Source organism: Phyllobates terribilis, unplaced genomic scaffold (assembly GCF_046119375.1).
Source record: "Phyllobates terribilis strain yellow unplaced genomic scaffold, ASM4611937v1 Scaffold_7__3_contigs__length_470593459, whole genome shotgun sequence".
In the NCBI taxonomy this organism is placed as follows: Eukaryota; Metazoa; Chordata; class Amphibia; order Anura; family Dendrobatidae; genus Phyllobates; species Phyllobates terribilis.
The window spans coordinates 173,286,845-173,311,786 of NW_027362767.1; the positions used below are offsets into that span (position 1 = coordinate 173,286,845).

Here is a 24,942-nt window from a genome sequence, read left to right on the forward strand (position 1 = left end):
TGAATTTCCCCTCACTATTAATGGTATTCATCAAGAGAATTTGGATTTGGTGGTATTGGATAATTTGCCTTCTCCAGTAATATTGGGGTTACCCTGGTTAAAATTGCACAATCCTGTACTGGATTGGTCTACCAATGAAATTAAGTCCTGGAGCCCTAAGTGTTATGACAATTGTTGTAACGGACGTATTGCTGCGGTGGAAAAAGGGGAATTACCTGTACCTATTCAGGATTTTTGGAGAGTTTTTTCTGAGGAGGAGTCACAAATTTTGCCTCCCCATAGAGACTATGATTGTACCATTGAATTTGTCCCTGGAGCGACTCTTCCTAAAAGTCGTTTATTTAATCTTACTGTTCCTGAGAGAAAGGCTTTGGAGGAATACATACAGACAAGCTTGGCCGCGGGCACATTAGGCCTTCCAAGTCTCCTGTGGCTGTTGGATTTTTTTTTGTAAAAAAAAAAGATGGCGGTTTACGTCCTTGTCTGGACTTTCGTGAGATTAATAAAATTACTGTACGCAATCCTTACCCACTGCCATTGATTCCTGATTTATTTAACCAGTTAGTGGGGGTCAAGTGGTTCTCTAAAATTGATCTCCGGGGGGCATACAATTTGTTGCGCATGAAGGAGGGTGATGAATGGAAGACTGCTTTTAACACTCCTGTGGGTCATTTTGAGAATCTGGTTATGCCTTTTGGTCTTACCAATGCTCCAGCATTTTTTCAGAATCTTATTAATGACATCCTTAGACCTTTAATCGGCAAAAATGTGGTTGTGTATTTGGATGACATTCTGATTTATTCGCCTGATCTGGAGTCTCATTAGCGGAGCGTACGTGAGGTATTACAGTTATTAATGGAGAATTCGCTTTTTGCTAAGCTAGGGAAATGTGAGTTCGCTGTACAGAGAATTGGTTTTTTGGGCTACATTATCTCCAGTGAAGGTTTTGAGATGGACCCGGTTAAAGTTCAAGCTGTGCAGGAATGGCCTAGGCCTATTGGTTTGAAATCGATACAGAGGTTTTTGGGTTTCGCCAATTATTACAGAAAATTCATAAAAAAAATTTCTATTATTGTCAAACCACTGACCGATCTCACCAGGAAAGGTGCTAATACGGTTCAGTGGACTTCTGAGGCCATTGAAGCTTTTGTGTTTCTAAAGGAGAGGTTCACCTCTGCTCCCATCCTTATGCAGCCTGATGTGACTAAGCCGTTTTTGGTTGAGGTTGATGCTTCTTCGGTGGGGGTCGGTGCGGTGTTGTCTCAGGAAAACAAGGATGGAGTACATCCCTGTGCCTTTTTTTCAAAAAAATTTTCTGAGACTGAACTTAATTACGATATTGGTAATTGGGAATTGCTGGCAATTAAACTCGCATTTGAACACTGGCGTCACCTCTTGGAAGGTGCTGAATTTCCCATTCAGGTTTTCACTGATCATAAAAATCTGATCTATCTTGATGCTGCCAAGCGCTTGAATGCCCGTCAGGCTAGGTGGGCACTTTTTTTCTCGCGGTTTAATTTTTCCGTTACTTACATCCCGGGTACCAAGAATGTTAAAGCGGATGCTTTGTCTCGCAGCTTTTCTCCCATGGTCGGTGTTGAGGAGGAAGAGGAGAGCATTTTACAAGAAGGTGTTGTGATTGCTGCTTTGGACTCCGTTTTGGAGGATGAGATTCTTAAAGCTCAGGAGAATGCCCCATCTAACACTCCCCATGGGAGGTTGTTTGTGCCTAGGACCTTTAGGAGAGATTTGTTTGTTGAGTGTCATGAGTCTCGGTTGGCAGGTCATCCAGGAATTTCTGAGACCAAGAGACTTGTGGGTCGCAGTTTTTGGTGGCCTGGATGGCAGAAGGAAGTCATTAGGTGGGTGCGCCAATGTACTGTGTGTGCTAGATCCAAGTCTTCGCATGCTCCTGCTGCGGGGTTGCTTTGCCCTCTGGAGGTTCCTAGTGCACCTTGGACACATCTGGCTATGGACTTTATTACTGACCTTCCCCCCTCTGAAGGTTTCACGGTCATCTGGGTGGTCGTGGACCGTTTTAGCAAGATGTGTCACTTGGTTCCCTTCATCAAACTGCCTTGCGCTAAGACACTCGCTAAGGCCTTTGTCAAGGAAATTGTCAGACTACATGGTGTTCCTACTGACATTGTTTCTGATAGGGGACCTCAGTTCGTGGCTCGTTTTTGGCGTGCCTTTTGTGACAGGTTGGGAGTTCATTTGTCGTTTTCATCCGGATATCATCCTGAGTCTAATGGCCAGACAGAAAGGAAGAACCAGGATGTTGAGCAGTTCTTGCGTTGTTTTGTGGCAGACAATCAAGAGGGGTGGTCTGAGTTTCTGCCACTTGCTGAATTTGCTCTTAACAACCATACATCCTCTTCTGCTGGGTGTTCGCCTTTTTTTTGTTGTTCTGGGAGACATCCGTCTTTTGGGTCATTCTCCAAATTGGTTTCGGCTGTGCCTGAGGAGGAGAGTTTTTCCGGTGATTTGGAGAGAGTTTGGACGGATGTGCGTGGTAATCTTCAGGAGGCTAATAAAAAATCTAAGAGGTACTTTGATAGGAAACGGCAAGAGGTTTTGTTTGCTGTTGGTGACATGGTTTGGTTGTCCTCTAAGAATCTGCGATTGAGGATTCCTTCTAAAAAATTGGGTCCCAAGTTCGTAGGGCCCTTTAAGGTGCTTCAGATAGTTAACCAATCTGCTGTTAGGTTGGAGGTTCCTACGTCCTGGAAGATTAACCCGGTGTTTCATGTTTCTCTGTTGAAAAAAGCTGATGTGTCGGATGGTGACGCCTCTGCCACTTTTCCTCCGGTGGTGGAGGACGGGGAATATGAAATTTCCCGCATCCTAAATTCTAGACGGTATAGAGGGAGTTTGCAGTATCTCGTCGCTTGGAAGGGTTTCGGACCTGAGGATAACTCATGGGTGAGGGCGGATGATGTTTCTGCTTCCAGACTTGTCAGAGCTTTTCACAGGAGGTTTCCTGGTAAGCCTGGGCCTAGGGGATCCGGAGGATCCTCTTAGAAGAGGGGGTACTGTTATAACTCTCCTGTTAGTTTTTTTTTAGTTTGCTGGTCACATGACCATTTTTGCCTATTTAATCCGGCTCCGCCCTCCTGGCCTTGCTGGACTTCATTGTATTTACTACTCTTGAGCTAGCTTGGTGCTCTGTTGCCGTTCTCTGTTAGTTTTGCTAGGTCTTCTGACCTCTATGCTTTTTGTTGTGTGTTTGTCTTTGACTGCTACTATTTCTGCTAGGAGGTGTCCAACTTATCCCAGTCCCTAGTTCTTGTAGGGATCCCTCCCTCACATCTATAGGTCTTCGTACAGACTAGCCGAGGACTTTAGCGGGTCTGATCGCAGGATCAGGTTCCCCATTACATCGTAGGGATCTAGTTTAGTTCTATTGTAGGGACAGATCTCCTGTCTTTCCTTAGTCCCTGTAGCAGATCATAACAGCAACAGATCTGGGTAGGTTTTGAGAAACCGCTGAACCACAAGGTTGGCTGTAGCTTCAGCGGTGTCAGCCACAGATCTGCCTGCTCTTTTAGTGCTGTCCACAACTCTTCAGTGGTGTGCGGTTTGTCACCTAAGCATATTAGCTTCAGCACAGCCTGTTGCCGCTTGGCCGAGGCAGTGCTGTGGTGCTTCCACCTTCTGACGGATGTGCTCATTTCAGAGATGGAGGATGAAGAGGATGAGGAGGTGCAGGAGCTGTAGAATGTGGGGGCAACCCTGATTGACTCAGGGCCCGCAATCCTCGGCGTCGGGAGGACATGTTCCATCCTAAGGTCTGACTGGGTCCCGGCTTCCACTATATTAACCCAGTGTGCCATCAGCGTGATGTTCCATCCCTGCCCACAAGCACTTGTCCATGTGTTCGTGGTTAGGTGGACTTTCCCAGTAACTGCGTTGTTGAGGGCATAACTAATGTTGTAGGACACGTGCTCGTGTAATGCGGGGACGGCACACCGGGAGAAATAGTGGCAGCTGGGGACCGAGTACCAAGGGATGGCCGCCGCCATCAGGTTGCAGAAATCTTCCATCTCCACAAGCCTAAAAGGCAACATTTTGAGCGTAAGCAGTCGAGAAATGTGTGAATTTAGTACTGTGGCTTGTGGGGCGTTGGCTGCGTATTTGCACTTGCGTTACAAGGAGTAGGTTAGGGACAACTGAACGCTGCGCTGGGACAAGGAAGTGGACGTGCTTGCTGATAGTGCTAGTTGAGAGTGTGCAATGACAGTTGCAGGGCGGGAGGCATCTTTGCATGCGCCATGGACAGGGAATTGGCGTGCACGCACAACAGCGGAAGAAGTGGTGTCACCCACAGACACTGTTTCTGGACCCTGGGGTTCAGCCCACTTAGTAGGGTGCTTTACTGTCATGTGCCTGATCATGCTGGTGGTGGTCAGGCTGCTAGTTTTGCTACCCCTGCTGATGCTGGCCTGGCAGGTGGAGCAAATGGCTTTTGGTTTATCTGCAGAGTCTTTAAAAACAACCAGACTCGGGAAGACTTAACAGTTGAACTGGCAACTTCCGTCGTGTTGGTGTTACGGGGAACGCTTTCCCGCCTTGTGTCTGCAGCCACCACACTGCTTCTTCCTTCCTTTTGTGGTGCTACACCTCCCTCCCCCTGTGTGCTGCCAGGTTGGGTCAGTTACTATATCATCCACCACATCTTCCTCTTCTGCTCCCCATTCCTCCTCCTGACTTTCTGACAATTGTGTCTCATCATCATCATCATCATCCACCTCTTGCGACAGTGATTGCACTTTCCCACTGTTGTCTTCATATGACCGTGGCTGCTCCAATATTTGGGCATTGCTACACACGTTCTCTTCTTGACTCACTTGAAGCTGGCCGGGTGTGATGCCCGAATCTACAAATGGAAAAGTGAACAGCTCTACTGAGTGTCCAAGTGTGGGATCAGTTGTCTCCGAGCACTCGCCATGGTGGGAGGAGGAGGATCAGGGTGAGGAATATGCCGTCCAGACTCATGACTACTGAAACCTGACCGTGTGGAAGACAGGGTGGTAGTGATGGTGGCAAAGTGACTGGAAGCATTATCTGCTAACCAAACAACAACCTTTTGACATTGCTCTGGGTTCAATAGTGGTGTGCTGTGGTCCCCTAGCATTTGGGACCGGAAGGTCGGGCGACAAGATGTGGGTGTTTGTTGTGGCACAATTTCAGCTTGCCCACGGCCTCGGCCTCGGCCTCTGCATGCACCATCACCATCACGTCCACTTCCCCATCCCTTGCCACGCACCTTGACCATTTTAAATGGAGGACAATATTTTCCTCGTTCCCTAGAAATGGCTGATTTTGGGACGCAGTTATATTGATACGTCTGACAGAGAATCACGGTTTTAAATAGCAGTCCTGTAATTTACTAATATTATTCTTCACAGAGACCTATTGTGAATAGCTTGACTGACAAATTGCAACGAAATGGCAGGCAGAAATGGCTGATTTTGGAACACTGTTATATGTGATATGTCTGACCGAGAACCACGGTCTTAAATAGCAGGCAATTTCAGCTTGCCCACGGCCTTGGCCTCTGCATGCACCATCACCATTACGTCCACTTCCCCATCCCTTGCCACGCACCTTGACCATTTTAAATGGAGGACAATATTTTCCTCGCTCCCTAGAAATGGCTGATTTTGGGATGCAGTTATATTGATACGTCTGACAGAGAATCATGGTTTTAAATAGCAGGCCTGTAATTTACTAATATTATTCTTCACAGAGACCTAGTGTGAATAGCTTGACCGACACACTGCAACGAAATGGAAGGCAGAATTGTCTGATTTTGGAACGCTGTTATATGTGATATGTCTGACAGAGAACCACGGTTTTAAATAGCAGGCCTGTAATTTACTAATATTATTCTACACAGAGACCTAGTGTGTAGAACTTTTTTCAATGATCAAACGCACGTAATACATATGACTGTCGTAATAATGCAGAAATTTTATGGAGCGTGCCAAATATTCCATTCCTTTTTAAAGTCAGCTACCTGTGTTTTGTTGAACCAATTGACACTTGGTCACTGACAAATACTATACTATTAGGCAACTAATAATCCAGCAATTATTGTGAGTGTCTCAAATATTACACTCCATTTATAGTATTGCAGGTGAGGGTTCAAACCTATTCTCAGTTGGCCGCTGACAAATAGCATATATGTGAACAATGTTGTCAGAGTATTACGCCACTTTTGCGGACTGACAAAAAGCAAACATACAAAAAACAAGCTAAAATGGGAAAAAATGTTAAGAAACATTCTTTTCAGGGTAATGACTTGTACATAAGGCCAAAGAAATAAAAAAAAATAAAGTTATGGAATGTTGAAGACATTTATGCAACCAGACTGAACACTCATGTGTAGCTGGTGATTATACCACCTAGCAGCAGCACCTGTTCCTATTGTAAATGCATCTAACAGCGTTATCGATAAAGAATAGAATAGATTTTACATTTTTTGGGCAGCACCAGCAGCACGCAGTATAAGGCAATAATACCTGGCTGGATCAGTGTAATACGCTATCCATACTGTGATAACTCACCCGTAAAAGAATTTCAGATAACACAGTTAATATTCTTAAACATAGAATCTATTTGAATTGTCCTTCCCATTATTAAGGAGTGTGTCTCCTATACTGTTATCGCATATGCAACAATTTCAAGGGCTGCCAAAAATTAGGATGCACTCCAATACACACACAATTTGAAGAGATGTAAAAAAAAGAATAAAAAAATAAAAACACAGTAGGATCTTTCTTTAGTATAAAAACCAGACTCGCCAATGTAACCTCAATGTAATCACATTGTTCAGCTCCTACATTTCCTCCTCCAGTTCAGCCTCCATCTCCAAAATGACCACATCTGTCACAAGCTGGAAGCATGCCCTGGCAAAGCGGCAACAGGCTGTGCTGAAGATAATATGCTTAATGTTTAGGTGACAAACCGCCCACCACTGAAATAACAGCCAGAGTAGATAGGGTTTCCCTATATGCCAGTCCTTTCACTGAGCTAAAGAATATGGCTGTGGTGAAATACAACTCTCACCGAGAAACAGTGTCGGTGAAAAACATTGGGCACACCAGAGGATTTGATTTTGAGGACCCACATTTCTCCCTTGCTCAAGAGCCTCATAGCAGCTGCAAAGTTTGTGCTATCATGAACTCTCCTGATGGAGAAGCCAGGGCCCACCTGAGGATTCTCAGATGGGCCCGTAAAACCCTGCCGAGAAGCAGCCCGGCTAAGAAAAGTGTGTGGGAAGGTTCCTGGACACTCTATGGCTGCTTTTTTACTGTGGACTGCCTCCAGCAATCTATAAGATTGCAATCTATGATCCCTTCACTGGCTACCCATTGGCCAGATACTTCAGTTCAAAACCATAACCATGACATGCAAAGCCATCCACAACCTGTCTGCTCCATATATCTGTGACCTAGTCTCCTGGTACATACCAGCACGTAACCTCCGATCCTCACAAGATCTCCTTCTCTACTCCCATCTTCTCTCCTCTTCCCACAATCGCATACAAGATTTTTCCTGTGCATCCCTTCTACTCTTGAACTCTCTACCCCAACATATCAGACTCTCGCCTACTGTTGAAACCTTTAAAAAGAAGCTGAAGACCCACCTCTTCCGACAAGACTACAACCTGCAGTAACCCTCTCTCCACCATACCGGTGCATGACTAGCTGTATCCTGACCTACTGTATCCTCACCCATTCCTTATAGACTGTTTGTGCGCCCTCGCGGGCAGGGTCCTCTCTGCTCTTGTACCAGTCAATGACTTCTTTTCCAAGTAAAGGCAATGGAATAAATGGCGCTATAATAATGAATAATAATAATTATACTACTTGTAGTCTGGGTCAATTGATGTCACTTTCCTGGTGACTGCCCCTAAATTCATGTGTTTTGGCAGCTTTTGGTCCCGTTTGAAGGCGTTGTGTATTCGTTTGGCTTTGGCATCCATTGAATCCAATAGAGTTTGGCAGTGTTTCGGCGAATATTCGACAATTACATTGGCAAATATTGCAAAAACGGCGATTGTAATCCGAAACGAATATTGAAATATTTGCTTGTCTCTAAACAGAAACACCCTTAAAAAAATTATGTGGGTGTTGCATCACGGTCTCCCTGGTGATATGGTGGTGGAGGATCAGGAGAAGGAGGAGGGCGACATAAAATATAACAATTCCTGAAGGGTATACCCATGCCTGGGTGTGAAGGAGTGCATGGGAATAGATCACCCAAAAAAATAACCACTGAATTTGATTTTATGTTTGATGCTATTATCTGATGGTGTTGAGAAGGCTGACCCAATTCAGCGCTTGTTCATTTGTATAAGAGTCAGCCTGTCAGCATTTTCAGTTGACAGGCAAATGCGTCTATCAGTTTTATCAGTTATAATGCCCCCTTCGGCACTAAAAACTATCTCTGACAAAACGCTATGGGTCAGGACCTCCGAGGCGTAGAAAGACAGTTCATGCCACGTATTCAGCTTGCATCTTCCAAAACTTTTCCTTCCTTGTCAGAGTACCCCGTGTATCAGGGCCTGGGCGCTGGGAGGGTGTGAGAAAACTGTCCCAGTTCTTTGACAGCGTTCTCCTGCCTCTGCAGCATCTGGTTTGTGTCTTCCTCGCTTGTACTCTTTGGTTGTCCAATGACCTGTCTGATTGTGACCTCTGCTGCCAGCGTTGTCAGATGGGAATTTTTTTTTTTGTTATAATTCTTCAACAAGGCACTGGACTTAATATCTCCCAAAATGAACTTCTTCGGTTTCCTCCCTCTACTAACCTACCTATATCTGACTTTGCAATTTCCTTTAGGTGCTGCCACCATAACTTCCACTTGGCACGCCTGCTATTTTGGAGTCATATTTGACACACAACTTTCCTTTATTCAACTTGGAAAATCACTTACTCGCTCATATCACCTGCACCTTAAAAACTTCTCCAGAAGTCGACCTTTTCACACCTTTGACACTGCAAAAACTCTTACTGTGACTCTTATTCACTAGTGCAACTTTCTTCTAATCGGTCTCCCCCTAACCAAACTGTCTCCTCTACAATCCCTTCTGAATGCAGCAGCCAGGGTCATATTTCTATCAAACCGCTTCACTGACACCTATACCCTGTGCCAGTCATTGCACGGGTTAGGTTAAACAATCATTACAGAATACAATGCAAACTTATCTCTCTCACCCATCAAGCTGTCCACAGTTCTGCACCGGACTATATCTCTTCTCTCATTTCTGTGTATCACCCCTCCTGTGCCCTCTATTCTGCAACTGATCTAAAGGCCCCGTCACACTTAGCGACGCTACAGCGATCCCGACAACGATACGACCTGTCAGGGATCTTTGCTGCGTCGCTATGTGATCGTTGGTGAGCTGTCAAACAGGCAGGCTCACCAGCGATGAGGGGAGCAGCGACATCATTGAAAGAATCTTTCCACGATGTCCTGCTCCTGGTTACCAGCCTGCTGAAGCAGGAGCAGGCTGGTAACCATGATAAACAGTGGGTTACTAGGGGCACACGCGCACCTAGTAACGCGCTGTTTATCATGGTTACCACTCTGCTACGGTGAGCGGGAGGTTACCGCTCACCGTAGCAGAGTGGTAGCCATGATAAACAGCGGGTTACTAAGTGCGCGTGTGCCCCTAGTAACCCCGCTGTTTATCATGGTTACCAGCCTGATCGCTGGTCCCGCTGGTCACACACAGCGATGTGTGCTGACCAGCGGGAGGGCAAAGACCAAAAAATGGTCCAGGACATTTTGCAGCGATCAGCGACCTCACAGCAGGGGCCTGATCATTGCAAAGTGTCACACATAGCGACATCGCTGGTGAGGTCGCTGTTGCGTCACCAAAACTGTGACTCAGCAGCGATCTCACTAGCGATCTCGCTATGTGAGACGGGGGCTTAAGACAGACATCCTCCTTAATCTGAATTTCACACCTCCGTCTCCAAGAATTCTCTCGTGCCGTGCCAGTTTTCTGTAATGCCCAAAAATGCGTACAACGCGATGGTCACGGTAAAGGCAGGGGAACATAAAGTCAGCCTTATGTGCCAGACTGCCAACAGCCAAGACTTCCCTGTTCTCACCAAGAGTATTACTGTCTATGTTCTCTTTCTCCTCCTCCTCATTATCACCCAATCCTTGCTGAGATGAGGCTGGGCTGGGTAGCATCACCCTGTACAGTTCCTTGCTCCGTCTGCAATGCCTCCTCTTTAATTGTGGGCAGCGAGCGTTTCAGTAGAAAGAGAAGCGGGATGGTGACGTTAATTATGGCATCATCGCCGCTTACCATCTTGGTGGAGTCCTCAAATTTTTGGAGGAGGGCACAGATGTCAGACATCCATGCCGACTCATCAGCTCTTATGTGCGGAGGCTGACCTGAATGCCGACGGACGTGTTGAAGCTGGTACTCAACAATTGCTCTCTGCTGCTCAAAATCATTCCAAACATCTGCAACGTTGATTTCCAATGCATAGTCACATCACACACCAGTTGGTGAGCTGGAAGCTGCAAATTCTTCTGAAGCTCTGCCAGGACGGCGGAAGCTGTAGCTGACTTTCTGAAATGGGCACACACACGGCGTACTTTCACAAGCTGCTCTGGGAGGTCCGAGTAGATTTTGAGAAACTGCAGAACCACTAAGTTAAGCACATGGGCCAGGCATGGTACATGTGCGAGCTTGCCTAGCTTCAGAACTGACACCAGGTTCTCTGATACAGCTTTCAACAACTCTGAAATGGTGTGCGGTTTGTCGCCTAAGCATACAATCCTGCTTATTGTTATTGCCACATACGAAGTTTAAGTAAATAATCTGAAATATGTCCTGAAAAAATGAATCAAGTGATGGAGATGGAGGCTGAAGAGGAGGAGGAGGAGGTGGTACAGGAGCTGTAGAATGTAGGGGTAACCCTGATTGTCCCAGGGCCCACAATCCTCTGCGTTGGGAGGATGTGTTCCGTCCCAGGGTTCCGGCTTACACAATATTAACCCAGTGGAATACATCAGTGAGATGAATTGTCCCTGGCCACATTCACTTGTCCAAGTGTTTGTGGTTAGGTGGTCCTTCCCACTTAAGTGCACTGGGGAGGGCACGGGTAATGTTTTGGGACTCGCGCTTGTGGAAGGCGGAGACGATACCGGGAGAAATAGTGGCGGCTGGAGACAGAGTACGGATACCAGGCCGCCGTCGGCATGAGGTTGTGAGGTTCTTTTGTGAAGTTGAGGTTGTCCACCTCCACGAGCCTAAAATACATTTCAAGTGCAAACAAGCAGTCCAGAAATGTGGCAGATTAGTATTGCGGCCTGTGGGTGGGTGGTTGGCTACATACTTGCTCTTGCATTCCAAGTAACACAAAGCTAAGGAGATGGATGATCCAACCATCATGAATAATTTGGTCGTTGTCTAGGAGACTGAGCACAATATTAACCTAGTGACATGCGTCAGTGAGATGTACCGTCCCTGGCCACATTCACTTGCCCACGTGTTTGTGGTTAGGCGCTCCTTCCCACTTAAGTGCACCTGGAAGGGCACGGGTAATTTTCTGGGTCCCGCACTTGTAGAAGGCGGAGACTATACCGGGAGAAATAGTGGTGGCTGAGGACCGAGTATGGACACCCGGCCGCCGCCGCCCTGAGGTTGTGGAAAGCTTCTGCCTCCATGAGCCTAAAAGGCAACATTTCAAGTGCAAGCAGTCTAAAAATGTGGCAGTTTAGTATTGCTGCGTGTGGGTGGGACAAGGACGTGGACGGTGATGGTTGCAAGTCTGCAATGACAGGTGCAGGGCGGTAGGCATCTTCGCATGCGCCATGGACAGGGGATTGGTGTGAAAGCACAATAGCAGAAGAGGCAGTGGTGTCACTCGTAGACACTGTTTCTGGACTTTGGTGTTTGGTCCAGCTTGTCAGGTGCTTTGCTGTCATGTGTCTGAGCATGCTGGTGTTGGTCAGACTGGTAGTTTTGGTGCTCTTTTTTTTCTGAAACACAGGGGCACCAAGGAGGGGTGCGCTACCTGTGTTTCCCTTCTAGTATTGTTCTTCCACCAACTGGAGTTACATTATCGCCATCTGGATATTTTTAAAAAAGTTCTAAACAAAAGACATTTGTTATTACTATTGGAGTCTGTGGAGCTGGATCATCGTCTTTCCCATTACAGTTTCATCTTGCCCACGGCCTCTCCGTGCACTATTACCATCACCATAACGTCTACTTCCCCCGTCCCTTGACACACACCTTGCCCATTTTAAATGGAGTTTAAGATTTGTCACGTTGCAGTAATATAGGATCATGTCAGATGAGATGACCACAGTTTTAGGCAGTGCCCTGGGAGTCAGAGATGCTTCCAGGGGTCTTCCCCATGCTGTTCCCATGTCACACACCACATGGCCAGATAAGTTTGTAAAATGTTAAAATGACATTTCCTGCTGAGTGCAAAAATGCATCAAAAACGCTACGTGTGAACATAGCCCAAGGTGTGGAGGAGCATTTTTGTATATTTATTTTGCCTTATAGTCAAGTTATTACCCTGAAAAGGATGTTCCTTAACATTTTTTCCAGGAAAATCCATTTTGGTTTCGTTTTTGCATGTTTTATTGTGAGTCTGTAAAAGTGGCATAATACTCTGACAACATTGCTGATAGCAGTGATCTGGGAGTCAGAAATGCTTCCAGGGGTCTTCCCCATGCAGCTCCCATGTCATTTGAGCACTGTTCCCATCGATTTGGGCAATTTTTAGGCCCTCTGCAGACCGCTGGGGGGGGGGGGGGGGCAGAAAAATGCTTGAGTTTTCCGTAGACTTACATTGGGCTCGTTACTCGGACCGAGCACTTGAGCATTCCAATTTGCTCGACCCGAGCAACGAGCACCCGAGCATTTTAGTGCTCGCTCATTACTAGAGCAGACAGGTTGTGGATGGCTTTGCATGTCATAGTTACGGTTTTGAACTGAAGTCTCTGGCCAATGGGGAGCCAGTGAAGGGATCATAGATGCAATCTTATAGATTTGCTGGAGGCAGTACACAGTAAAAAAGCAGCCATAGAGTGTCCAGGAACCTTCCTACAGACTTTTCTTAGCCAGGGCTGCTTCTCGGCAGGGTTGGACAGGCCCACCTGAGAATCCTCGGGTGGGGCCAGGCTTCTCCATCAGGAGAGTTCATGATAGCGCAAACTTTGCAGCTGCTGTTCTTGAGTGGGGGGAAAGGTTAGCACTAGAGATGAGCGGTGTTCGACTAGAACTGTTCGCCAATCTCAAATTCGAGCTGTTTTGGGCGGTGTTCGAGTTGTTCGACGAACCCGAACGATTTGCAAAAAATTCGGCTGTTCGAGGTTATGTTTGATAACTGTTCGTGCACCAAAAGCGTGTCCTGCATGTCTGGCGCTATTTAGAGCACCAATCATGCAGGGATTGCCTGCCACTCACTGTAATGCCACAGCCATGGTGGTTGTGGCATTACAGTGATTGCCCAAATCGATGGGAACAGTGCCAACAGTGAAACATGAAAAGCCGGCAATTCAGCAGCGGCATACACCTGTACCCGACAATTTAGAACCGAAAGAATAGAGCTTCACACATAGATTAGATAGATATAAACATGTCAGCCACATATATACGAAGTACAGTGAAAGTGCTGCTTACTGTACTTGTCATTTAGCGTAAAGGATTTATCAAAAAAAATAATAGTGTTTTCATGCACCGTCTCTTTAAGAAAGCCGGCCGGCAATTCAGCATCTGTACCCAACAATTTATAACAGACAGAATAGAGCTTCACACATAGATTAGATAGATAGAAACATGTCAGTCACATATATATGAAGTACAGTGATAGTGTTGGTTACTGTACTTGTCATTTAGTATTAAAATAAAGGATTTATTATTAAAAAAATTGGCGTGGGGTTCCCCTTAATTTTAGGCTCTAGCGGAGGTTAAGCAGACGGCTGGGGCAGATGTTTGAAGCCTGGGAAGGGGGTAATACCCACGGAGCTTCCCAGGCTACTAATATCAGCCCCCAGCTGAATACATAGCCTTTACTAGCTATTAAAATGGGGGACACCCCAAAAAAAATGACGTGGGGTCCCCCCTAATTTAATAGCTAGCAAAGGCTAGGCAGACAGCTGGGGGCTGATATTAATAGCCCAGGAAGGGAGCCATGAATATTGGCCCCCTCCCAGGCTAGAAACACCAGCCGTCAGCCGCCCCAGAAATGGCGCATTCATAGGATGCGCCAATTCTGGCACTTAGCCTCGCTCTTTCACGCTGCCCTGGTGCGGTGGCAGGGGGTAATAGGGCTGGGGTTGATGTCAGCTTATAATGAGAGCTGACATCAAGCCCAGGTTAGTAATGGAGAGGCGTCTATAAGACACCCCAATTACTAACCCCATAGTCAAAGTTAAAAAAAACACAAACACCCAGAATAAAGTCCTTTAATTGAAATAAAGACACAATCCTTTATTGTTCTAAATTAAACCATACTTACCGTCACGCCCATTCCAGCTGAAGCCAACGATCTCCTGCAATAAAAGAAAAATAATAAAGCAACCTCATCCTTACCTTTCCATGGTTCCCACGACAGCTTCAGCTCTGCTACATCGAGATGACAGGCTGGACCGCAGCAGAACGCTGCCATCCAGCCTCTCATCCCGCAGACACTGAGAAGCGCAGGCTTGCTTGCGCTGCTCAGCGTCTCTCTGTGACGACATCCAGATGAGCCGAGTTCATGTCCAATGAACTCGGCTCACCTCATGCACGTCACTGACAGCGTGGGAAAATTCTCACGCTGAAGCGGTGAGTGCAGGAGAATTCTCCCACGCTGTCAGTGACGTGCATAAGGTGAGCTCATGTCCAATGAACTCAGCTCACCTCCTGCACGTCACTGACAGCGTGGGAGAATTCTCCTGCACTCAGCGCTTCAGTGTGAGAATTCTCCCACGCTGAAGCGCTGAGTGCAGGAGAATTTTCCCACGCTGTCAGTGACGTGCATGAGGTGAGCCGAGTTCATTGGACATTAACTCGGCTCATCTGGATGCCGTCACAGAGAGACACTGTGGAGCGCAAGCAAGCCTGCGCTTCTCAGTGTCTGCGGGATGAGAGGCTGGATGGCAGCGTTCTGCTGCGGTCCAGCCTGTCATCTCGATGTAGCAGAGCTGAAGCTGTCATGGGAACCATGGAAAGGTAAGGATGATGTTGCTTTATTATTTTTCTTTTATTGCAGGAGATCGTTGGCTTCAGCTGGAATGGGCGTGATGGTAAGTATGGTTTAATTTAGAACAATAAAGAATTGTGTGTTTATTTCAATTAAAGGACTTTTTTCTGGGTGTTGTGTTTTTTTTAAATACTTTACTAGAAATTCATGGTGGTCATGTCTAATATTGGCGTGACCCCATGAATTTCGGGCTTAGGGCCAGCTGATAATGCCAAGCTGGCCCTAACCCCTTTATTACCCAGTGAGCCACCGCATCAGGGACCTGGATGAGTTGGGTACAGCGCCAGAAGATGGCGCTTCTATGAACGCGCCATTTTCCGGGGTGGCTGCGGACTGCAATTTGCAGCGGGGGTGGCCCAGAAAGCTTGGGCTTCCCTGCGCTGCGGATTCCAGCCCCCAGCTGCCTAGTTGTACCTGGCTGGACACAAAAACAGGGCGAAGCCCCACGTCAATTTTCTTTAAATTATTTCATGAAATAATTAAGAAAAAAAGGGCTTCCCTATATTGTTGTGTCCGGCCAGGTACAAATAGGCAGCTGGTGGTTGGGGGCAGCCCGTTCCTGCAGGCAGGAACGGGCTGCCCCCAACCACCAGCAGCCTATTTGTACCTGGCCGGACACAACAATATAGGGAAGGCCTTTTTTTCTTAATTATTTCATGAATTTCATGAAATAATTAAAAAAAAAGTACGTGGGGCTTCGCCCTATTTTTGTGTCCAGCCAGGTACAACTAGGCAGCTGGGGGCTGGAATCTGCAGCGCAGGGAGGCCCAAGCTTTCTGGGCCCCCCCCCGCTACAAATTGCAGTCCGCAGCCACCCCGGAAAATGGCGCGTTCATAGAAGCGCCATCTTCTGGCGCTGTACCCAACTCATCCAGGGCCCTGGTGCGGTGGCTCACTGGGTAATAAAGGGGTTAGGGCCAGCTTGGTATTATCAGCTGGCCCCAAGCCCAAAATTCATGGGGTCACGCCAGTATTAGACATGACCACCATGAATTTCTAGTAAAGTATTTAAAAAAAACACAACACCCAGAAAAAAGTCCTTTAATTGAAATAAAGACACAATTCTTTATTGTTCTAAATTAAACCATACTTACCATCACACCCATTCCAGCTGAAGCCAACGATCTCCTGCAATAAAAGAAAAATAATAAACCAACCTCATCCTTACCTTTCCATGGTTCCCACGACAGCTTCAGCTCTGCTACATCGAGATGACAGGCTGGACCGCAGCAGAACGCTGCCATCCAGTCTGTCATCCCGCAGACACTGAGAAGCGCAGGCATGCTTGCGCTCCTCACTGTCTCGCTGTGACGGCATCCAGATGAGCCGAGGTCATGTCCAATGAACTCGGCTCACCTCATGCACGTCACTGACAGCGTGGGAAAATTCTCACGCTGAAGTGCTGAGTGCAGGAGAATTCTCCCACGCTGTCAGTGATGTGCATGAGGTGAGCTCATGTCCAATGAACTCAGCTCACCTCCTGCACGTCACTGACAGCGTGGGAAAATTCTCCTGCAATCAGCGCTTCAGCGTGAGAATTTTCCCACGCTGTCAGTGACGTGCATGAGGTGAGCCGAGTTCATTGGACATGAACTCGGCTCATCTGGATGTCGTCACAGAGAGACGCTGAGCAGCGCAAGCAAGCCTGCACTTCTCAGTGTCTGCGGGATGAGAGGCTGGATGGCAGCGTTCTGCTGCGGTCCAGCCTGTCATCTCGATGTAGCAGAGCTGAAGCTGTCGTGGGAACCATGGAAAGGTAAGGATGAGGTTGCTTTATTATTTTTCTTTTATTGCAGGAGATCGTTGGCTTCAGCTGGAATGGGCGTGATGGTAAGTATGGTTTAATTTAGAACAATAAAGGATTGTGTCTTTATTTCAATTAAAGGACTTTATTCTGGGTGTTTGTGTTTTTTTTAACTTTGACTATGGGGTTAGTAATGGGGGTGTCTTATAGACGCCTCTCCATTACTAACCTGGGCTTGATGTCAGCTGGCATTATAAGCTGACATCAACCCCAACCCTATTACCCCCTGCCACCGCACCAGGGCAGCGTGGAAGAGCGAGGCTAAGTGCCAGAATTGGCGCATCCTATGAATGCGCCATTTCTGGGGCGGCTGACGGCTGGTGTTTCTAGCCTGGGAGGGGGCCAATATTCATGGCTCCCTTCCTGGGCTATTAATATCAGCCCCCAGCTGTCTGCCTAGCCTTTGCTAGCTATTAAATTAGGGGGGGCCCCACGTCATTTTTTTTGGGGGGTCCCCCATTTTAATAGCTAGTAAAGGCTATGTATTCAGCTGGGGGCTGATATTAGTAGCCTGGGAAGCTCCGTGGGTATTACCCCCTTCCCAGGCTTCAAACATCTGCCCCAGCCGTCTGCTTAACCTCCGCTAGAGCCTAAAATTAAGGGGAACCCCACGCCAATTTTTTTAATAATAAATCCTTTATTTTAATACTAAATGACAAGTACAGTAACCAACACTATCACTGTACTTCATATATATGTGACTGACATGTTTCTATCTATCTAATCTATGTGTGAAGCTCTATTCTGTCTGTTATAAATTGTCGGGTACCGCTGCTGAATTGCCGGCCGGCTTTTTTAAAGAGACGGTGCATGAAAACACTAATATTTTTTTTAATAAATCCTTTACACTAAATGACAAGTGCAGTAACCAACACTGTCACTGTGCTTCTTATATGTGTGACTGACATGTTTCTATCGATCTAATCTATGTGTGATGCTCTATTCCTTCTTGTCTAAATTGTCGGGTACCGGTGTATGCCGCTGCTGAATTTGCCGGCCGGCTTTTTTAAAGAGAGTGTCTTCTGAGCAGTTTGTCAGCTTTTGGACACCTTTGCAGGTGTTTTCTATGTGTTTCTATGTGTTTTTGTTTGCCTGCCATTGGTTTTAACGGTGTTCGACGGTGTTCGACGAACTGTTCGACGAACAGTTCCTCGAACATCCCGGTGTTCGACGAACCGAACCGAACCCGAACACTACGGGGGTGGCTCAACACTAGTTAGCACTCAGAATCAAATCCTCTGGTGGGCACAATGTTTTCAGTCTGACACTGCTTCTCGGTGAGATTTGTATTTCACCACAGCCATACTCTTTAGCTCGGTGAAAGGACTGGCATAGAGGGAAACCGTATCTACTCCAGCTGTTATTTCTCCGCCACCAGGTTCCGCCCATTGTCACACACGACCATGCCTGGCTGTATGTTCAGCGGTGAGAGCCACAGATCAGGCTGCTGTGTTACAGCTTTCAACAACTCTGCAGCGGTGGGCGGTTTGTCACCTCAGCATTAAGCATGTTATCTTCAGCACAGCTTGTTGTTACATGGCAAAGGCAGTGCTGCAGTGCTGTCAGCTTGTGACTGATGTGGCTGGATTTGAACCGCAGTTTTATGTGATACGTCTGACAGAGAACCATGGTTTTAAATAACAGGCCTGTAATTTACTAATACTATTCTTCACAGAGACATATTGTGAATAGCTTGACCGACACACTGCAACGAAATGGAAGGCAGAAATTGATGATTTTGGAGCGCTTTTATATGTGATACATCTGACAGAGAACTCACGGTTTTAAATAGCAGGCCTGTAATTTACTAATATTATTCTTCACAGAGACCTAGGGTGAATAGCTTGACTGGCACACTGCAACAAAATGGAAGGCAGTATTGGCTGATTTTGGAACACTCTTATAGGTGATATGTCTGACAGAGAACCACGGTTTTAGATAGCAGGCCTGTAATTTACTAATACTATTCTTCACAGCGACCTAGTGTGAATAGCTTCACCGACACACTGCAACGAAATGGAAGGCAGAAATGCCTGAATTTGGAGCACTGTTATATGTGATATGTCTGACAGAGAACCACGGATTTAAATAGCAGGCCTGTAATTTACTAATATTATTCTACAGAGAGACCTAGTGTGAATAGCTTGACCGACACACTGCTACAGAATGGTAAAGGAGGCCAATATTTTTCCAGGTTCAGTTCAAATTTGTGAATTTTTATCGCTGAAATATGGAACAGATCTGGCTTTATTCTGCAGTGCTAACAAGCAAATGGAGCAGAAAAATGGTGTACTCTGGATTGCTTTTTAAGCAAATAACCAAGATTAAGTTAAAAAAAATTGCCCTGGCCCCTGATATCCAGGGTTATGTCTACAAATATCTGTAAGAACAGCAGCAGCAGACAGGACGTTCACTGGACCCTCTTGCACTATATGCTCTGCAGTCTGCCACATACACTGCCTGCCTAACTCCTGCCTAGCACGGATTATCTGCAGCTGGATTAGTCCTCAGAAGGACTGTTAGTTCAGATATATATATATACAGTACAGACCAAAAGTTTGGACACACCTTCTCATTTAAAGATTTTTCTATATTTTCATGACTATGAAAATTGTACATTCACACTGAAGGCATCAAAACTATGAATTAACACATGTGGAATTATATACTTAACAAAAAAGTGTGAAACAACTGAAAATATGTCTTATATTCTAGATTCTTCAAAGTAGCCACCTTTTGCTTTGATGACTGCTTTGCACACTCTTGGCATTCTCTTGATGAGCTTCAAGAGGCAGTTACCGGAAATGGTTTTCACTTCACAGGTGTGCCCTGTCAGGTTTAATAAGTGGGATTTCTTGCCTTATAAATGGGGTTGGGACCATCAGTTGTGTTGTGCAGAAGTCTGGTGGATGCACAGCTGATAGTTATACTGAATAGACTGTTAGAATTTGTATTATGGCAAGAAAAAAGCAGCTAAGTAAAGAAAAACGAGTAGCCATCATTACTTTAAGAAATGAAGGTCAGTCAGTCCGAAAAATTGGGAAAACTTTGAAAGTGTCCCCAAGTGCAGTTGCAAAAACCATCAAGCGCTAAAAAGAAACTGGCTCACATGAGGACCGCCCCAGGAAAGGAAGACCAAGAGTCACCTCTGCTTCTGAGGATAAGTTTATCCGAGTCACCAGCCTCAGGAATCGCAGGTTAAAAGCAGCTCAGATTAGAGACCAGGTCAATGCCACACAGAGTTCTAGCAGCAGACACATCTCTTCAACAACTGTTAAGAGGAGACTTTGTGCAGCAGGCCTTCATGGTAAAATAGCTGCTAGGAAACCACTGCTAAGGACAGGCAACAAGCAGAAGAGACTTGTTTGGGCTAAAGAATACAAGGAATGGACATTAGACCAGTGGAAATCTGTGCTTTGATCTGATGAGTCCAAATTTGAGATCTTTGGTTCCAACCACCGTGTCTTTGTGCAACACAGAAAAGGTGAACGGATGGACTCTACATGCCTGGTTCCCACCGTGAAGCATGGAGGAGGAGGTGTGATGGTGTGGGGGTGCTTTGCTGGTGACACTGTTGGGGATTTATTCAAAATTGAAGGCATACTGAACCGGCATGGCTACCACAGCATCTTGCAGCAGCATGCTATTCCATCCGGTTTGCGTTTAGTTGGGCCATCATTTATTTTTCAACAGGACAATGACCCCAAACACACCTCCAGGCTGTGTAAGGGCTATTTGACCAAGAAGGAGAGTGATGGCGTGCTACGCCAGATGACCTGGCCTCCACATTCACCAGATCTGAACCCAATCGAGATGGTTTGGGGTGAGCTGGACCGCAGAGTGAAGGCAAAAGGGCCAACAAGTGCTAAGCATCTCTGGGAACTCCTTCAAGTTTGTTGGAAGACCATTTCCGGTGACTACCTCTTGAAGCTCATCAAGAGAATGCCAAGAGTGTTCAAAGCAGTCATCAAAGCAAAAGGTGGCTACTTTGAAGAACCTAGAATATAAGACATATTTTCAGTTGTTTCACACTTTTTTGTTAAGTATATAAATCCACATGTGTTAATTCACAGTTTTGATGCCTTCAGTGTGAATGTAAAATTTTCTTAGTCATGAAAATACAGAAAAATCTTAAAATGAGAAGGTGTGTCCAAACTTTTGGTCTGTACTGTACATATGTATGTTGTAGAATACCTATACTAACAGGACGTTCAATGGACCCTCTTGCACTATATGCACTGCAGTCCGCCACATACCATGCCTGCCTGCCTAACTCCTGCACCATATATTCACCACTGAAAATATGCAGCTGGATTAGTCCTCAGAAGGACTGTTACTTCAGATGGATATATATATGCTGTGGAATACCTATACTAACTATAAGCAAGCAAATCTCTCCCTGACGCAGCAGCAGCTCTTCCTACACTGTCTGATCCAGAGTGACTGTGACGAGCACAGCGGCGCCAGGTCTTATATAGACCCGATGATGATGTGCGGCCATCCAATCACTGTAATGCCCACAACCAACATGGCTACGGCATTACAGGGCGTGGCAAGCAATCCCTGCATGTTCATTGGCTCTCTAAAGAGCGCCAAACATGCAGGGAGGGGACCTGAGTTCCCGCTTGAGCAACTCAGAAATACTCGCCGAGCTTGTCAAGCACAGTGCTCGGACGAGTACTGAGCAGTGGCTAGCACATTCGCTCATCACTAATTAGTACTTATAAGATTATATGGAGTTTCACATTTTACAACAGACATAGAAATGCAATAAAACCACATATTTTACAAATGTTGTCTTTCAGGCGGGAAGGCACATGACAGTCCCTGTTACCCTCTTACACTGTATCCCATGGACACATTCCCAACTTGAGTACACCTCTTTAACGCTAAGATTTTGTTCTTGCAGGAGTATATCCCATAGTCGTTCTTACCAACAAACTGAGTAAACCTTACAGTGATTTGGTAAGTAAGTTTAAGGAGACTGGTGTGGAACAGATCCACGCTGTTGAGAATTACACCCCAAGTGACAACCTGAAGACACGAGGGAGATGCAACGACCTGCAAGTAATCATTGAAAATGCGCTGAAAGATGCAAAATTCCGCATGGAACAGAAGAGAGACCCAATCAAAGAAAGGGTAGAGCGAAAGAAATTCATCCTGAAATTTGCATATCAATTTACAGTCGCAGAAAAAGAAAAAGAGGCTACAAAAAAAGAAAAAGCTAGACTGAAAGAAAAAGCAAGTAAAATGTGGTTTACAAGATTTCCAGAATAATTATTGGCCATTACCTTCTTGAGTCTGACATACGCCTAACTTTTATGCAAACAATGTTATCTGTAAGAAGATTGTGCTTTCATTAGCTATATATATATATATATATATATATATATATATATATAAATATATATATAGAGCATATCATATAGAGCTTGTAATATGGTATAGAAGATGTATTAGTGTAGTGGACCATCATCTGTTACTACTGGGGAGGACAGAAAAAATGTCCATGGCTCTAGGGTCTAATTCATCATAAATCGGGTAAGCAGCATAGTTGGAGTCATCCAGTTGGCACCATATTTTCAGCTGTAGCTTTGAAAATAATTGGTGTCGTTATACAAATAGGAACTGTGACATTGTTATTCAACATTCCCCATCATCAAAATATCACATATACTGTAAGAACCCTGAACATAATTCTTAAAGGGAATATGTCAGCACACAATGACTGTTCAAACCAAGTATAGGCGCTCGGTGCACCCATGGTGTGGCCAAACATTTAAGTGCACTTACTTGATTTCCATCTATCTCTGCCCTTCTTTGGCTCTGTAAAGCAAGAGCTGTCAATCAAATAGGTGGGTGGTAATAAAGGGAAAAAAAACAGGAAGGAAGGTGCAATTAAATCTTTAGCCACACCAAGGGTGCACTGAGTGCCTGTGCTTGGTTTGAACAGTCATTATGTGCCCGCAGAGTCCCCTTACCACCATATCCTGACCAATACAGAATCAGTATTCAATTATATTGAGGTCTTATATATATTGTATGGTGTAGGAGTTATCTGTAATAATATCTAGCCGAATGTACATGAGAAAGTAATGAGTTGAATACTGATTCTGAATTGGCCACAATATGACCATCAGAATGAGATTACTTGTCTTAATGTATTTTTATATAGTACTAAAATAATAAGATTATTTTATAAAAAATACTCCAAATTCCACTGATATTATAGTTAACATTTTTTGAATTCAGGGCCGGATTATAGGAAGGGCACAAGGAATAATTGCCCTGGCGCCTCCACTATTCATCCTCCTTAAGGGACTTAGGAAATATCCAGCCTATAAGTGTTAGTCCAAAGAGAACGGTCTGAGCTCGAGACCACCCACTTACTTCATATGTATTGTAAAACTGTATTTCACCAAGGAAGTAGCCACATAATATGCTATGCACCATATGTTCCGGCTGAAGTGCTTTAAAAAGTTGCCTTTCAAGAAACTGGCCAGTGATATTGTACTAGTAACACCGGTCATATGAGTATAATGGTCCCAGTCTGTGTAGCATGTTATTGCTTATGACACGTGGTCTCTCTAGACACAGTATTCCACTGCTTACACTGGTCCCAGTGACCACACAACTATGTAGTTGGGTTTGACAAGACTAAACTAAAGATCACCTATTCGGCCTATGTATTAGGAAATACCCTGATGAAGTTAGCGACTTCTTGGGCCTGTTCATTAAGGGGCACATTGGTGAAACCATTGACCTCAGAGGTTACTGTAAGGGGGAATTCTTATTAAATTTGTTACCTGCATCACACTTGTCGCACAACCTCCTACAGTGAGTGCTTTTTGGCTTCTGCCAGTGAGCTTCAATATGAAGTTGCCAGGTGGGTTGAGTGCTGCTAAAAGCTGGACCTGTTGCTTTGGAAAATACATGCTGCATGTTAATTATATTTTATATTAACAGACTATTCCTCTTGCCGGTAGCAACTACTAAGCCCTGTGCCTCTACTTTGAAGTGTAACCACCAAGCTTTGTGCCTTTTTTCTGTTGCGTAGCCACCAAAATTGTACCTTTGTCGAGAGACTATACTCATGAACCAATTACAGTTGACTCCTGCTGTGTCTGTGTAATGTCGCATTTATACACTTGTCTCTCTTATGTGAAATAAAAGATTTTTACAGTGTTATTTCTATGTGGTTCCATATTTATAAAGAGTTGATATGTTCAGTTACTGAAAGTTTCTTTCTTTTGGAATATAAGAAATCAATCTAGTAAGTACCATTTAGGAGAGGAAGGCAATGTCTGGAAGTCAGTGATTGACTCTTTAACCCCTGTAGCAAGTTCAGGTAGTTGAGGGTTAAGTCCTAGCACTGCAGGTCTTGATTAGTAGTGTACCTGCAGTGTGTTGCTAACAACCAGGAAATGGGCTCAGCGTGTGCTGCAGGGGAGCCAGTGAATCTGCTGAAGCAGAGGCAAGTGTGTTGGAGCTGGTGAGTGACCAGCCAAGATGTGAGCTGCAGTTGGGAGAGAAACAAATGAGGGTCTCTCTGAATGGAGTGACTGGAGAGTCAGTTGAGCAGTCTTTGGTCCTAGCAAGAAAAAGGACCAACTAATCGTGGGGAGTTTACCAGAGTGTGGGAGCTGGAGAGATCTCATACTGAGCTGTATGTGGGTGAACGTATACCTGCCAGATGATTGGAGTATACCTGTCAGAGTATTGACCTGCTGTATGTACTTTACTTTCCAGCTGTGTTTACTTTTGTGTCGGATAACGGCTGTTTTGTGTTAAAGTCCCTCCACGGTTTATGTAACTAACAAACCTTGCCTTGATGGACTAAAAACTTTGCCTGTGTGAACGCTGCCTAATGTCTACCTGAGCAAATCCCTACAATTGCTGGAG

At 45.4% G+C, this 24,942-nt stretch overlaps 1 protein-coding gene across 1 annotated transcript in view; it reads left to right on the forward strand.

Moving 5' to 3' along the window:
* Positions 1-24,228, forward strand: part of LOC141153034 (uncharacterized) — a 90,965-nt gene extending 66,737 nt beyond the window's left edge. The window contains exon 4 of the mRNA XM_073637708.1: positions 21,950-24,228. Coding sequence (XP_073493809.1) covers positions 21,950-22,317 — 368 coding nt within the window. The 3' untranslated portion in view covers positions 22,318-24,228. The remainder of the gene's footprint in view (positions 1-21,949) is intronic.
* The last annotated feature ends 714 nt before the right edge of the window (positions 24,229-24,942 follow it).